This window comes from Echeneis naucrates, chromosome 14 (assembly GCF_900963305.1).
Source record: "Echeneis naucrates chromosome 14, fEcheNa1.1, whole genome shotgun sequence".
NCBI lineage: Eukaryota > Metazoa > Chordata > Actinopteri > Carangiformes > Echeneidae > Echeneis > Echeneis naucrates.
Genome location: NC_042524.1, coordinates 5,485,499 through 5,503,662, shown reverse-complemented (window position 1 = coordinate 5,503,662; position 18,164 = coordinate 5,485,499). Strand labels below are relative to the sequence as shown.

The following is an 18,164-nucleotide window of genomic DNA, read 5'->3' as shown; positions in this document are numbered from 1 at the left end:
ATTCAGATAGCCCAATCCTTTGATATGCTGACGTCCTCACCAGAGCACACCACTCCACTCTTCTTTTCACTCCCTCTCCTTCTTGTCACGAGCATGATCAACTGTTACAGAAGTGCTGCAGCTGACAGTGTACCTGACAGCTCCCTGCTTTCTGTCCTCCCTCTTCATCATTCTCTTCTGCACATACACATGTAGATAACCCTTTAATCCATCAGCTGCTTCTCCTCTCTCCAGAATACCAGGTACAGCTCCCTTTCATGCTGTCATCTCTTTTCCTGGTGTCTTTGAAAACTCATCTCTCTTAACTCGCACCCATCCACCCAGGGCTGCATTCCTCCCTCCTGACAGACGTCAGGTAGGCACGTTTGATCACTCGTTCTTGCTTCCTCTCTGTGATCAGAGCTATCACAAATGGTGGAAACAGGTTTGCCTCGCATGGCGGCCTCCTGCCACTGCCTCAATTCTACATCTCGCTTCTCCACATTTCCAAATGGCTGTACAACATCCCAGGGCCAAATAGAAGTAAAATGCTCACTAAAAACAGGACCACTGCCAAACTTGAAGTAAACTACTGTGCAATACCCACTGGCAACCTAATCTCTGATGGCTTATAGCATGTGAAAGCAAAGATATCAAAGGAAGCTTCATCCAACATTGCAGACCAGGAGTGATCTGATGAAGACGGCATCACAATATTCAGTCTTGGTAACTCAGTGAAGAGATTCAAGCAGAGGTAAATATTTACACAAAAAACTGTATATGGGGTTTAACATCTTCGGGTGCTCTCACTTTGATGCTTGATGTTTTTTCCACAACAAGAACACACAAACAAACAAACAAACAAAAAAAAAACTGAAGAGGAAAGACTAGTGTGGAGAAGATGTTGTGTTTATTTACTGTCTTTTCAAGAGGTTTATGAAAATGCCAACTGTGGTTAGTTTAACCCAGCATAAAGAAATAACAATAAGAAGCTTTAGACGTATTAAAGACTTGACAACCTGATGCCAGAACTCATGAGTACTTGGGTGTAGTGTTTAAAGCGATGACGATTGATTTGACTTCAGTGCTCTGCAGCATTTCCTCCCCACAACTTCCTCATTTTGACACTAAGTCTGGAGGAGGCCAGTTGATGCACATTCACACATTTGGAACTGATTCATGATGGTATGACATGAAACCCCAAAGCAATCGACACACATTACTGAGACAAATAGCTTGCACTTATTACCAAGTTTCAAATCTATAGGCTGGGACAACTTCAGTGCATCTAAACCTGCTGCTATAAAAAAAACACAACAGCCTGGGGTGAATTAGCTGTGAGACTTAAAAACACATCACACCGTCATTGAAGGTACAGCAGTATAACAATCCCACAGTTTGAAGCTGTATGCACTAGCCACTATTTAATAAAATACACACAAACATGTAGTACACGTACGGCTCCAGGTACTGTTAATTATGAAGAATGTGTCTGTCACACTCTGCTTAAAGGAAAATTAATTTCCAATTAGCTGCTCTAATTAATGACACGATGTCAGCCCAACATGCTGCTGTGAGCATTGGACATATCCAACCTGGTGTGTTCTTTGATCCATTTGAATGTCAACACCTCATTTGTCTGTAGGAACAACACCTGCAGTGAACACAGGTAGTGAGGAGACTTTATAAAAGTCAAAAGGAAACCAGAAAAGAGATGGAAACAAGATGCTTTACATGATTACTGTCAGTGTGTTTAAACATCTGTAACCATTTCAGGCTTGAAGGTATCACCACATCCGCTGTCCCTGTATAATCAGCGAGAATGAAACCCCAATAAATTCATGAAGTAACAGCAAAGACGATGTGGCATGAACCATAAATAACATGAAGAAACAAATTGGAAACAACCAATCAAGAGATAGGTTTGACAGTTGGTGGAGAGAAAAAGACTACAAAGAGCTGCAGAGTCGTGTGTTAGACATCACCACCAAAGTGCTGATGCTGTACAGACGCCATGACAGTGACGACGGGGTCTGATGTTATAGGACCCAATAGGAAACGCTGACACTCCTGGAGGCAAGCCCAAGAGACCAGCGGAAGGAAATGAGAGAGCACAATAGGCAAAGGAGAGAGGATTCAAAATGGGAACAACAAATGTCAGACAAAGAAAGGACATATGAATGTGAATGAGGAGATAGGATCCACTTAGTTCTTTTTGATTATCCACTGACTAATTTACACTTTACATTCACACGTCTGCACATACATTAATGCACAAACGTTTGTGTGAACACTTAAAACGCCTGCCTACGTGGCTGCTGAGGCTCTACTTCTGAAGCTGTGGGCCAGGTCGTGAAATTGCTTGAATCGATTCTCCTCTCATCTCTTTTTCAGCATCTAGACTGTCTGCCCCTCTCTATCTGTCCCGGTGAAACACAAAGCAAGAGGATGGAAGAGTGCCAAACAGAAATAAATATGTAACTGTGGTTGTCATTATTGCTTGAGCAAAAACAAAAAAAATAAGGAAAATGTGTCATATAGGGAGCGAAGTGATGTCTATAGAAGTTAGCAGGTAAGCTGGGGAACGCACCTCTGGAGCTTATAAAGCTTGATAAGGACTGATTCACCTTCTTCTCCAGATAAATTGTGTGAAAGCAAAGTAAAGCAACAGCCATTTAAAAATGTTTCAAGATCATTCCGGCTACAGCACCCTAAAGTTCTGCTTGTCAGGCGGTTCAATAGCATCAAAAACTGTCCTGGCTCTTCTTTCACAAAATCTGACAGTCTGTCAATTACTTCCACAGCATGCACAGTTATCCCCATATATATATATATATATATATATATATATATATATATATATATAAAAATAACAGAGATAGCTCTGTTTCATAGTTTTTTCTCTTTATTGTCTGTTGCAGTATGTGTGTGATGATTAAATGAGGTTACTACTGCTGAAACAAAGTCATTTTGTGTGAAGGGTTAATAAAACATCTTTCTGCCTGTCTGATCTGTGATGGCCACAATTAATTGCTGACTAGTTCTTTAGCGCACCCTCAAGCTTTCCTGATGTCCGAGCAGATTTTTACTTAGTAGCTCACTTTCGTTTAACATCTCAGTGTGGAGTGCCATGATTTCCATAGTGTTTAAATGTACCCTACTCTAATTTCTGTGCACAGTGGATGGTTACATCTGGCCTTTTGTGTCTGCCAAATGGAGGGAAAATTGACTGTTTGCTGGGGAATAAAAAAACAGAGCTACTTCAGGAAGCAAGGAGAGGCTCCTGAGACATCTTAATACAACATCATTTCAACTGTTGTACAAGCTTTTTTGAACAAAAATCTATTTAACAAATTTGACTTATAGTTTTTACATTAAAAATACAACAACCACCGGTGAACAGGAGGCTGAGACTGAGAGAAAACACCAGCTGGAGCTTTTGAGTTTCAAATCTGCATTCATGTGTTCTAGTTTGCACTGGGTTTCCTTGGTTTTCTTTCTGTGTAGTCTAGTTTCCCAAAAATGGACATCATTTACTGTTCAGCCACCAGCAGACTCACAAACTCAAAGGCCAACATGCCACATGTTGGCATGCTGCTGGAGAGAGGGGACCACACAGAGGGTTGATGATCCCTGATGAAGGCTGCGATGAAAGGACCTCCTGTCCTTTACCTCCTTCATCCAACCATTTGGTCTGCAGCAGCCCTGTCTGTCGCACCTCCTCCTCCTCTCACTCTCCTTTACTTCCATTACAGGGTGTTTCATCGATGTGACTTCCTCCCCCATGCTTTCCTGCCCCCCACTATGTGAAAGCCCTGAAGTCAAATAAAGGGTAAAGGGTCTCTACGCTGTTCTCCCCCTTCCCTCCCAACTACCTACCTCACTGTGCCCCCCGCCTTCCCTTGTCCCCTTCCTTTCCTCCCTCCCTTCTCTTCCTCTACACAGCTCCCCCACCCTCTGTCCTAGGTGGTCTCCTGAGCAATGTGTAGTCGATGGCTCTCAGTCAGGATTAGCTTGATTTGTAACCTTTAAGGTCGTCTACAACCTTTTACTGTTTTTATATTTGCCTGTGCATCTAAAATTAAGCTTTGGGAAACAAAAACAGACAAATAGATTTCATACATTGTTACAATCATAGTTGCACTCAAACAAATCTAAAAATAAGCTGGAAACTGAAGTAAGGCTGAAATGATCAGTCAATTGAGAGAAAAATAATTTTGTGCGCTGGGAAACACTGATTTCCTAATTCAACTTACACTAAATAATTTGAGTAAATAAAAAATAATCAATAGATGAAATAATTCAGCTAAAATCAATGTGAAGTCGCACCTTCCCACTTTATCTATGCAGGTAAAAGCTCTGACGGAGACAAAGGCATGAACAGCCACTTTTGCGAAAATGTAGTTGGGTTTTTGGTCAGTTCATAGTGAGAGAAATTAAGGGCACACGTTTCTCTGAGTTAAGAAAACCTTTCAAATCCATTATGCGGGAGAGTCGAGTCACCTTGTAAATCCAATTCTGTTCCTCGGTTCCTGAGAAGTTGTTGTTGTCTTGTTTTTTTTTTTTTTTGTACACATTTTCATCCCTTGAAGGAAGAACAGCACAATACCGCATGTAATGAGGTTCCAAAAAAAAAACCATTACTGCTTCTGTTCCTTTCCTCAGATAGTATAAAGTGATTTAAAGAAGAAACTGATGGAACATTAAGAGAGAGAGGGGAGGAATGGCTATAAGAGAGCAGTTACATTCACAACACTGCATTTCCTTTTCTCCTCCAGGAAAGAGCACTGCCCTGCAGCCATAACTCACATGATGCCATGTGTATGTTTAAGGGAAAATAGTGTGTCTATGTGTGTGTGTGTGTGTGTGTGTGTGCGTGCGTGCGTGTATGTAAGAGGCACACGGATAGAGACTGCTGGCAAACTGAAACGCCCTCTGTGCTAGAATTGACCAGATGGCACAGGACAGAAACAACCAGAGGTATTATTACCACACATACACAACCCTGCACATGAACACACACGCACACGCCCACACACACACACACACACACACACTAACTAACTATAACATGTTTCTCAAACAAAGTTCCTCTTGCAGTTTACACTGAAACACAGACACAACAGTTACACAAGTTCCATTAAAGATTACACAATCATCACACCACTCAATTGCATATAACATAATATAATCCTATATCTGTCCAAACATTATGTGATGCCTGCAATTGTGACTTTATGTTTGGACATTGCTGGAAACACCTGTATTCAGCTCTATGGCTGTTTTAAGGTAGTTGTTGTCATTTCATTGGAGTGTATTTATTGTATTGCAACACTGTGGCCTCAATAATTATCAGAGTTGCTTCAACAGTGAATGCACCTTGGACTACACAGCTCACAGGTTGCCCTAGTTCTGTATGAACACTGGGCAAAGTCATTAACATTTACAATTCAGTAAGGATTAAAAGAGCAAAATAATGATGACATTATTCCTAATCCTAACAGACACAATTTAGAGTGGCTGTCTGCATTTTCAGTATTTAAGACATCCAGCTATGGTGGTCTACCTCTTAGGATTCCTTTCATTGTGTTGTGGTTTGAGATCTGATTGTACCACTGGTTATGTTTGTGTTGTTCACAACAGGAAACAAGTAGTCTCGGTGTGGAGAGGAGGGGTGGGGTGCTGCCAAGGACACAATCAAGATCTATGACAAAGAATTTGTCTTAAATGACTATAATGAAGATATCCACAGCCACACAGTATAATAAAAATTTTGGCAAGGTAGCTGAAAAGGGAAGACCATTTTGAAAATGGAGGCCCATTTGGCTTTCCAGATAAAGTCCTGTTTATTCAAACTGTGACCTTTGGATTAAAAGCAGGATTACTGTACCTGCCATCTGAGCCTTAATGGTCGTTGTGAGCTTTAAACCATGCTGTAGTATGAACCGTAATTGTACTAAATCAGCTGACTGATCTGTTCTGTGCAGCACAAATTGCAAGTAAGCCAAACTTAGCTAAAACAGAACAACCTCACTCATTAACAGTCACCCAAGCCTTCAAACCCGCTAGCCCAAATTACTGAGCCTGATACAGAGTCAAACATTAAGTCAAACAATCTCTAACTCAGAGAAGTCGCCTCAGGAAAATGTGTTTCAGCTGAAGTATAGCAAAATGCGGTCTTCTCTGCGAAAGTGAGAGAATTCTGCTGCTTCCCTCAAGACAAACCCAAGCTTCCTCATTACAGGAAACTGAGAAAGAAAAATAGATGAAAGCCCTCAGTCATTCTAGTCCAAGGTCCAATGCTTCATTACTGCTAGCTTGTTCAGATAAGAACATACACAAAAAATAACACACACACACACACAAAACCCCTGCTGGGATCATTAGAAATATACATAGTCAGAGCGCTCCACAGAATCCAACATGCAATGACAAATTTGTGCAAGACAGCATGAAGGCCAAATATACCCTCTCTCCATGCTCCACAGTGTCTCCCTCTCTCTCGCACGCACACACACACACACACACACACACACACACACACACACACTTCCTCATCTTGAAGCTCTGTCTTTAACTCTTTGGTGACTGCAAACAACAATAATACCTAAAAACGCACAATCAAAAAAATGTAACATATAAAACAGCTGAGCAGGACTACAGCTGTCTCCACTGTCCGCAGGGCGGCCACCTCAGTATTGAAACTGGAGACTAGAAGACTAGTTTGGATAGTGCTTTGTAGATATTACGCACGAGTTACTGAGAAGGTTGCCTAGCAACCGTTGCTCCACCACAAGTCAGATGATGTAGTTGCTAAGGAGCAGCTGCCTGGGAAGGGTTTCCTCCCCCTATTTGTTAACCCGATGGGGAATTCTTCCCGAAACAATATCCTCGTTTTAGTTTACATGGAGACAGAACTGTTATGTCGAGATTGTAGGTTAACTTCAATTCAAGTGATCTTTAGAGCCACATCTTGACATCGGACAATCCTATTGGCTCCAGTGGGTGATGTCACAACCCATTAGCGTCTCAGTCAGAGGCCTAGCGGTCAGTTTGTTGCATATTCAAAGTAAATCGGATCAATTCTGTATTTTTTGACCTAATACTGAATACACATATTGACAGGATGAAGACAGCCTATTTACAGCCTTTGGGGCTTTCATAAAACTGAAGGAAGGAAAAATATGTCTAACCCCCATTACTGGTGGATTAAGCAAAACTCCTGGTCAGATTAAGATAGAAACTTCATCAAATAAACTTTTTGTTATTACAATGTCAATATAATGGATGATTTTGGTTATTATAAAAAATATTTCCAAGTGCTTTTTTGTGTTATTTTATGGGTTTTTATATCCTATTACAGTGAACTTGAAGTGAGTCTTAATTGAGGATAAATTTTATTAGCGTAGGTTGTGTTGACTGAAGATGCAGCACACCTGGTGAATTATTTTAAATTAAGGAATAACAGACACGAAAGACACGAAAAATGTCTAATATGGGTCTCACGCTGAGAGATCAGGTCTTGTTCAGGATTATATACTGCAATACCCATGAAGATCAGTCACTTAAGTCAGAGGCTCAAAAATCATTGACCATGTAAAGAAAAAAACTGCAGCACAGTTTCTGCATTTTCCTTTCTAGATATAATTTCTTAACTTTAAAACTGACAAACTACAAACTTTAACAATATTTGTCCTAATGGTTCAACTGGGAAAAAAATGTAAGAGACTTTCCACCTCCTGAAGTGTGATGCGTTTAAGCTCTTGTTCGCTACGTCTCACAAAAAGATTGATTATCTTTTGGATTTGAACAGAACTAACTGGCAGAATGCATTCAAAAATGTTTATATTATGAGTTGACATTTTTTAAATTGAAAAATGAATCAATTCACCACAAAAATGATGACAAATGAACCTACAAGCTGCAATAAAACAAGCCTGTTGATGTTCCAAAGCCACAATTTGTTGGGGTTCAAGTACAAAAGCCTGATGGATCATTTACATCTTGAAAAAAGGAAAAAGTTAATTGACAGCCACAGCAGAGTAAAAGTCTGGGTTAAAGGCATGACAGTGAGGACCAGAGGCCAGCTGATTCTGTTGGAACATCCAGTCGATGAGGCTTGACCTTTGGGTGACTGCTCTGTGGCTCATGTCTGCTCTGTCTGGGACCCGAAGAGTCTCAACACTGACCCTCTAATTCCCTCAGTAAGTATTGTCTGGCACAGGACGTTTGAATATCAGGACAGATTTAAGCACTGATTTAGAGACGGCAGCCTGTCCCAGAATGTTTCAGGAAGAGGGACAGTTGACTCTTGCTTGCTAGCAGCTCTGACGCACTTACTCACTCACTCAAACACACACACGTTCACACACACACACACACAAGTACAGTCTGTGCTGGCAAAGCAAAGGTTTAATATAAAGGTCCTCTCAGCTGGAAATTGTTTCCAGTGCAGCTGAAAGGCTCCTTTTATTGAGCAAGTCAAACACCACCCCCATCCCCTCTACGAACTCACAAAGACAGACAGACACACAATCTCTCTTCTACCCAACTTTTAGACTTACCAGAAAAAGCTGAGTTTTTTTTTTCTAAGTGCTATTGTAATAAATCTGTTTAAATTACACAAAAAGGAAACTTGTATCCACATTTTGCTTTAAGGAAGGTTCCCTGACAGTAACATCCCATGAATACCAATTGAATTAAAAAAATAAAAAATAAAACAAAAAATATCAGAGACTGTATCAAGTATCAAGAGGCCTACGTTTGTCGACACAATTAATGAGCTGATGTAAAACTTAAAATAAATGGTGTATATGCACTGAGTGCATTGATTGAGCAGATTATTAGTGCAGAATGTCCATTACAATCATATTATCTGAAAGCAGTGCATAAGCTCCTAACTGAGTGAGTCCCCATTTGCAATTATATTGACAATTGAGACTGTGGGTAGAAAACACAAATTGCTCACTTCATAAAAGTGAAATAAATGAGCATATGTTTTGTTTTGTTGCTTTGACACGGTTTCCTTCAGTCCTTTCATAGCAAAGTAAATTGTATTCTCTACATTTCTCGTCTCTTCTTTCACAACACAAGTTTCTCTTCCTCATTTTAGTTTAGATCAGACAGACTAGACATCCTCTCAGTTTCTTTAGCATTGTGACTCCTGTAATTCATCTTCTCCTTTTTTTTTTTTCCCCAAAAACCAAGAAATTTAACTTAGGCTAAGAGTCAGGCGCAAAGCTGTGATGGAGGAAGTCAGTTTCAATGATCAGTGTTGTGCAGTTACCGAAAAACTGAGTTTATATTTCAACACCAAACTATACTCCTTCTTTTGCAACAAAGGATTTCAACAGCTTCGTGTCAGTAGGAAGCATAAAAGAAATACATATAGTTGACAAAATATTTTAAAAGTCTGGTTAGTCAAACTTGACAGAGGAACACCAGGGACCAAATGACAGAGTGCCAAAGCATACACGCACAACATTGTTACGCGCAAACAATGGCCTTTAGATGCAGCTTAGTTTGTGCTGGTATCTGGAGCAAAAGTGAACTGGAGTGGGTGTTACTCCGCTGGCAAGGCTGATAGCAAACACGTCACTCTAACAGGAAGAACAGGTTGTGCTCTCGCTGGTTTCTCTGTGCAAATCCGTGCATGCATAAATACACACACAAAACACACACACACAAATACACACATACCTCAAAAGTGGCTGCAGGCACAAGGTGTCTCTTGAGATTACTTTGTCATGTTAACACCATCAGAGAGTTTGCATATTATTCACATTCACACCCACTCATTTATGCCATGCACTGACTGTAACAGCTGAAGTATATCTTCAACTTCACTTGTGTCCTGAGGTGTTCAGTGCCCAGTCTGTACTCGAGACTACTGCTGTGATTCAGGGCTGCATTATGTCACAATCCCTGTTCCTTCAGTTACGATATTCAAAGACATGAGGCATACAACTATCACGAGTGTTTTAGAGAATCAAACATTCCCTTGAACGAGGACTATGGCAGCCTTCGAAATGGTGAAGTAGCTGAACACATTCCTCACACTGAGCAAAGCCATACCTGCCAACAATGACTGCTGAAAAGAGGGGGAATTTCCCACAGAATGAGCCTTATCCCAACACTCCCACAGTCACTTTTTCCTAGAGACCCTCTGGAATATTTTGAGAACCATACAGACTTTTAACTGGGCTGATCAGAAATGCAAACTAAAGACAGAAGCGATAGGGCTCACTTTGAAGCCTGACGTGTGAGGAAATGTTAATAGAAAGCCCAATCCTGGGGATGGAATCTTAAGTGGTTATTAAAATTTACTTTGTGTATCAGGACTGGTCCTGCAGATAAAGACCTTTTAACTTTGGTTTTATTGACTTGACTTTAGTTTGACTGAGACATCGCCAGACTTCCAGAATAAAATATATTTGCTGAAAAATTTGGTGAGTAACTTCAAACCAACAAGCATGTTCATCTATGATGAACATCAGGATAACTTGTCAGCTGCAAAGTGAAGGTTTTTTGGGTTTTTTTTTTTTGCCTCTGTGTCAGCTACCAGTGCAACACATTCTTCACCCACTCCATTTTCCATTGTTTCACTGGTTCAGAGGCATTTACACACCACGGCAAAAGTAGGTTAAAGGACCTGTATATAAATACAGAATAGCAGCAAAACTCAACAGCCTGAAGGAAGATAATATTATTAGCTTTAGGAAATGAAATATTTTGGGCATTTTTTCATCAGAGACCCTTTGATACTAATACATATTCAAAAACCTCCCACTGAGGAAACATAGAGCATATTATGAATAGCTTGTCAGCTGAACTAGACATCTGAAATGGAAAAAGGGAAAGCAGGAATGTCGAGAGGTATGCACAAATAGATCTGTACAGCACATATTCACAGATCAAAACATAGATGCACATGCACAAACACATGCCACAGTGAAAAGCACAAAGCCAAACATAAGGAAACAAACTGTTACATAAGCAATCGATGGACGCGAGGCTCTCAATAGGACTTTCTGTTGGTGTTGCAGACATACATCAATACAATTGAATTAACGCTACACAGTCATAGAGGACGGCTGGACGTACACATTGACAAAAGCTTCACTAATACCAGCAGCCGTCGATACAAATACGAAAAGTACAATCCATCTTTTGGACACATATCACAGTCTCACAGTTGACAGTCAAATCACAACGCAGTCCGCAGGCATTCACAGCTGTAAATTAATTTTACATCCATTCTGATAAGTATAAAACAATTCATTATATATTATCAATAGACCCATCAGGGACTCATTGACCAACAGTGTGCACAGTAACACAACCACACACATTATTCATCCCAGGAACAACCAAGAATTTGTGTCAGTAATCTTCAGTAGAACAAATATTTTAGCTGCCGCATTACTCAGTCCCTCTGTGTTTTCAACTTTGCATCGACTGTCTCCTCAAATGCCTGAACACAAATACACCACAGCTCCTGTACCTTCAGAGCTCCTGCTAGAACTATCTGTGGCACTCCGAGGCCTCCATGTGCCGATGTCAGAGTCAATACATCAACTCCTGTGCTCAGGCAGATGATGTAATCCCTCTGTGTGACTCAGACTCGCAACACATGGCATCAGTAACGCACACACACGTATTCATTGACGTGCCTCATCTGACTGGCACTGCAAGGACTCAACATTATTCTTTACCTCTGTCCGAGTCTGCCAATCCAAACGACGTTAGCGGCTCCTGCATGAGGCTGAAGGACGCCTGCAGGCCTCTCTCTGCCTCCAGCTCAGTGTCATACTTGCTGAGCTAGGAGCGAGTGGGATGAGGGACTGGGAGTGCTGTTTTCAGCACCAAGGATTCCCAAACCCATTGTTATTTCATCCGTGACCAACACACATCTGACCTCTGACCTTAACCTTTGACTCCTTTGTGTGTGTGCTTGTGGGCATGTGTCCTTGTGTATCTGTGTCCAAAGGGGGGATTCTTAACAATGTGAAAATGAACTGCTCTCAAAGCACCAAAATTACAATTAGCCACAGACGGAAAAGAAGTTGATACAAACATGTTCTTAAAATAAAACAAAAAGAAAAATACAGACATAGCGGTACAGTTACTATTTGAAAGCTATAAATAACAATAAAGCTGAAAAGACTACTCCATTAATTGATTAGCTGACTGATAGAAAATTAATGACCAATAATTGTACCTTTTTTTTACTGCAAGAAAATTTATTTTTAAGGAAACATTAGACACTCCAAACCAGTTGTACTAACTTTCTTAACAACAGTGGCTTATAGATGATAATGGAGAACTTCACTGACTTTAAATGGTCATGTGGTGTAGGTTGTTGATGAATGACTGAATGACTCTAAGGACTAAAAGCGAATACAAATAGGCCAGATATTTTTGTTTCTGTCTCAGTTGTGAGTTTATGATCCAACACACAGCAAGAGCTTCAAGCCTGAAAGAAGTTGAAGGGAAATGTCTTTCAAATTTCAGTCAAGGAAAACCAACGAGTGTTACCGCTATACAGGGTTAACACGTTCTATCGTTCCTCCTGGTCTGGTTGAGTCAGGGCTGTGATCAACACGTCCGACATAAATTAATACATTCTCGCCCCTGCACAAATGATGGGCCCACCGATAACACTGTTTAATTCCTCATATGATGTCCAGATCAAATTTGTACCTTGTGGGCTGTTAGTGAACCCTTCGGACCAGGAAGACGCTACACAGTCATGTTGCTACCTCTTTCTAATAAGGCAAGATGTCACTATAACGGGTGTCTATAAAGTCTCTTTACATAAAAAAAAAATGATTATAAAGGCAATTGATGAGATATCTTAATCAGATTTGTTGTATGTACTCAGTGATTCAGTTGTATGTACCCCTGGACTTCTTTCTGTGAGGTTATGTTAAAGATATCATGGATCAAACAAAGGGCAGGACATCACTGACCTAAAGCGTAAGATCACTGATGCTATCGTGACCATTGGTGCGGCTATGAACTTGGCAAGAAATGGAGTATCATCTTCATGTGCTTCATGCAATTAATGGTGTCCATGTGCATCTGTATTAAATGAGGCTAAAAAAACTTCAATATCTGCTTCTTATTCTGTAATAATTTCCACATATTTGTCTGTTCATTTGCTTTTGTAATGTATTTTTTAAGTTGTAAAGAGACTTTATGGACACCCTGTATATTCTGCCCAGTTTTATCAGCACTTTACTTTTGCCGATTTATAATTCAGCCTTTGTTTACTTGGGTCTGGTCCAGTGTAAGAAACAGAGAAACAGCAGAAGAATTTCTTTAACAAGTTCTGCCTGCAACCTGCGGACAAAGAAACACAACAAAACCTTCTGCCCTTCAAAAAAAAGATACAAACCTGCACTCTCAAACTGATAGCACAAACATGAACAGCTAAACTTCCAAAGAATCCTCTTTTGGTAATGTTAGGTCAAACCCCAGCAACAGAGTTGATGACACAATCCACACCAGTGAAAGTCTCTCAATTTGTGATTCATATTTATCTAAATTATATATTTTTATTTTGTCTTATCATGTGGTTGTGTGCGTCTCTGTACATGGATCTCCCGCTCATTGTGCTGTGCTGGGACTTTTCAAAAGCAGTCATGTTAGAAATTCACTCCCCGCAGGATTCAGTCATGTCTGGAATATATTCATTCAGCAAGGCTTATCTGCACTGAGGTGTTTTATTCATCTCTGTTGTTTCGTTGTTACAAACACACACACACGCACACACACACACACCTGCACCTCCACACACTCACACTGCCACCCTGACTTTCAATCCAAGCGTCCCACAGTTGCCATGGGGACCATTTCGTCCTTGTCAGCACTTCTGAGATCTGCCTGCGGTGAGGTAATTTGCCTCCTCCCCATGCCTCTCTCTTCCTACCCCTCCTTTTTATTCTCTCCGTTCAAAAAGAAAATCCCATCCTCCATTCTCAAGGAGCACGACTATTCCTCCTCCCTTCTTTTCTCTCAGCTTCATTCAGCCACAATGTTTGGCACCAGCAATCTCCTCCCCTCCCACTCTCACTCCCACTCTATACAGCCTTTATAAGTGTGTGTGCATACACTTAGTCTTTCCACAGATTTTGTGTGTGTGTGTGTGTGTGTGTGTGTGTGTGTGTGTGTGTGTGCGCGCATCTGCTGCTGATTTCAGCCACACAAGATGAGTTAAATGCAGATAGCTTATATTTCTGCCGATTTCCTTGGGGAACATAATGAGTTACATTGATGTGTAGACTAAGTGAACCCACAAAGGGAGACGAATGCCATGAAGATTTAGCCCGGGCAGAAATCCTGAAATGTCCTACATATGTGCAGTTTGACCTTTATGTTTCTGCTGCAGGCATGCTAATAACATGAGCCTGAAGACAGCAGCTCTGGCTTGAATGAAAACCCATTTTAAACTCTTTCCACACGCTGGCATTCGAAAAAGAAAAGATTACCAATTTACCATCGGAGAAACCAACTTCATGCCACGGGCATAAATGATGCAATAATAATGTGATACTTCCCCCAAAGGGAAACACATATCAGGCTGAGGAATGAGGCAGCTGGCAGCGATTCAGTGCGTTGCTTTAAGAAACTTCAGCAGTTCAGCTGAAGGTTTGAATAAAGCTTCCCTGGCGGGGTGACAATCTTATGCTACAGCTCTTATATACAAAGACATGAGGGATATTACAGTCGACACTAGAGATGGGGTTTGATAACCTTTTATTGAATCTTAATCTACATCTAATTAATTTAGTTTGTTTTGTGGGGAATAAAGGCCAATGCCAAAAAAGAAATTACCCTGGGTTGCCCAAGGATGTAACTTGATAGTTAAGACATAAATTAATGACACAACTAATCATATGAATTGTGAAATAAGGACCAATTAGCAAATAGGGACTATGGGAATTAACTATCAAACACTAACTCTGTGTGGTTGTTGGATATCACATATCATGGCACTGCTCTGCACCTGTCTTTTTCAAGTGAACAAAAAGTTCTTATTTCAACATGCTAGACAGAAAACCTGGAAACATAAATCTTGTTGTTTCCCGCCTTTGTTGCAAGGATTCTGTTTGACTCCAAGCCGCTATCAAGCCCATCAACAAAAATGCACACTGAGCCATAACACCTACACTGAAGTTCATATGGAGCTTCAACACATCCATACAGACAGATATCACAGCGCCTTCTGTGTTCTTTAGGATTCACTGTAAGTCATAACATATCAGGAAATCGAGGATTCTGCTCATGTTCGTGTACATAATGCATGGAAATGTCTTGTGATGTGCTATACTTAGATGACTTAGCTCTGACTGGACTACGTATAGTATACGTAGGCGCCAGCTCACCTCGAACTTCCTCACACCATTATCCCAACATCCTGACAACATAATGGGCCTGCTGTTCAGGATATCAGCTGAGCTGGGAAAGGCACAAGTACAGGCACAGCTGGTATAGCTGATGGTTTATCCTTTCTATACATAGATCTGGAAGTATTCTTAGAGCCACCACGTACTAGCAAAAATGATGAAATGATCTAATAGACAGAAGGGGAAATATTAGTCTAAGACTGAATAAACACTGAATGTGTCCTAGATTCCTTTTAATTTGTGGACTGGCATAACCATGAGAGGTTGTCATAAACATTTATAAGTAAGTCAGTATGCTGGTGTAAGACACATAAGTCATGGGGGTATAATGTGGGGATAATATCTTATAAAAAAAACCTGCTAACATCACCTGATGACAACAAACTAAAGGTCACAGTTAAGCCTCCTTATTAATGCACCAACAGACCAGCATTTATGACATAATGGGTTGGAGCAGCAATGCAATCACCAGTTACAGCACACAAGCATACAGAAAAACAGCACACGAGCACACAATCTTCTCCTGAACACCAGTTTCCTCACAGCCGTGCTGTCTGAAAAGCTCTACATCCACAAAATGTCTAAAATTCTAAATAAACTGAGACATATCAATAAATACAGACAGAGATTTGGACAGTTGAAGTAACGCATTCAATGACGAATACTGAACATCACAGTTTATGAATTTATAAATGATGTTATGTTCATTATGAGGACGTATGAGGACGTAATACATGTCTGCTGGTTTCCACCGATTTCCAAATTAAATTCAACTTGCTTGACTCGTTCGGTCTATCACTGTGACCATTAGGGCGGCAACGCAATGACTAACTATCTATAAAATGTGAGACAATTCTGAAAAAACCCAGAAGTTGACACCAGCGCTATATCCCAATCATCAATATACAACAATATGAAAGCGCATTTTTGCACAACCTAATTACTGAACAACAATCTTCTCTTTCTACCGATCGATGCCATTTAATCTTTTCACATCTTTCTGACTAAAACACTTTTGCACCCAACAATAAGTTGATTCAGGAGTGTGTTAATAGAGTTTTATACTGTTCACGAATCAATAGGAGCCAATGGCCGCCTGGATCTGAGAGGAGAATAACATAATCCATCATTATACTCCATTTGAGGGGGTAGATCACTGGAGAGCTGACTGGGATTTAAAGTTCAGAGGAAGTTGGCTCAGTGAATGAGGAAGTGTGTGAAAAGCTGCTCTGGTCACCGCTGATCGGGCCTGTGGGAATAAATGTGTGTAAAGGGTGAAGACACACTCACCATGTCTGCTGGAGTGCTGCCTGTCATGGTGAAGCTTTCCCCGGAGCTCGGAGGGGTTCACTCACACTCACACACACACACACACACACACACACACACACACACACAAGGCAACTACACAAATATTCCTCCTGTATATTCGTCTCCCTCGTATTGGCTCTGCTGTTGGTTTTGTTGTTGTTTAAAGGGGGAAAGTAATAACACAATCTCTCTCTCTGTCTCCAACAGTCAAGACGTCCGGAGCTTCTTCCTCGCTATTGCACAATCATGTCGTCGGTCGGTTTTTCCTCCACAACAACAACAACAACAACAAAAATGTTTTGGGTTTTTTTTTTAAATAAAACAACAAAAAAAAAAATGTGGAGGGATTGTGTCCTTTTATCGGGAGCAGCTGTGGACCCGGGGGGCCTGCTCCGAACCGCCGAACATCAACAATATCCTGCCGGAGAAAAGGTGCCTACGCCATGCGAGGAGGAGAAAGAGCCGACCGCTACAGACCCGTCCGGACCGGACCCGTTTCTGTGCGACGTTTGGAAGGAGACACGGCCGAAATGAAGAGATATATTTCCGGTTTTAACGGTCACAGTCGGTACCGGTGTGTGTCTGGACTGCAGGACTCAGCAGAGGTTGTTGTCGCCGCTCCTTCCCGGCCGCTCAGCTGTCATCCTGCAGCCGACGGAAAGCTAGCTGACGGACACACACACCGGACGTCCGGTCGCAGCCTTCCAAAATAAAAGCACTAGTCTTTATTTCGTTTTTCTTTTCTTCTGCCCCCCCCCCCTTTTTTTTTACATCTTAATTATTGAGTATTATCTATAAATGTATTTATTATTATCCTTCCATCCAGCCACAATATAGACATACATTTTGTTAGATTAGATACTTTTACTTAGATACAGTTCACTAAAACAGAAATACACAATATTAATGAATGATGATATCTACAAATACATGCACACACACATGTATGTATAGCATTACTATATATAAATATATATATATATATGTATACATTCTTCTAAATGTGTAAGTTATTGAGATGTCAGCAATTAGTGGTGTTAATCATTAAGCGTTCAGCATGCCACATTCCCAATATCCATATGTATATAGATATATACATATATATGTATTAAAGTTGCTAAAGCTATCATCATTTACCTCATAGCATAATAAATGTAAATATATACATATATATCATCATTTATTAATGGATTTGTATTCAGTGAACTAAAGTCACCAGTTACTAAAGAGCTGTCAACAATAGTGCTTCAATAAAAAAAATAAAAAAGACACATAAGCTAATAAACTTCATCATGACACATATTAACACCCAACAGGACAACAAACCGAATGGAGAAAATATACTTTCATAATCAAGCTTTTTCTTTTTTTTTAGGAATCAGAGAAGGTCAAAGGTCAGAATTAGCAGCAGAAAAGCACTACTACAGATTTTTTTTTTTTTTTCAAGCCAAGTCCTCAAAGGTT

At 40.5% G+C, this 18,164-nt stretch overlaps 1 protein-coding gene across 1 annotated transcript in view; it reads right to left on the bottom strand.

Annotated features, from left to right (window-relative positions):
• ubl3a (ubiquitin-like 3a) overlaps positions 1–17,361 on the bottom strand; it is a 32,390-nt gene extending 15,029 nt beyond the window's left edge. The window contains exon 1 of the mRNA XM_029519473.1: positions 16,680–17,361. Coding sequence (XP_029375333.1) covers positions 16,680–16,706 — 27 coding nt within the window. The 5' untranslated portion in view covers positions 16,707–17,361. The remainder of the gene's footprint in view (positions 1–16,679) is intronic.
• Positions 17,362–18,164: the final 803 nt, after the last annotated feature.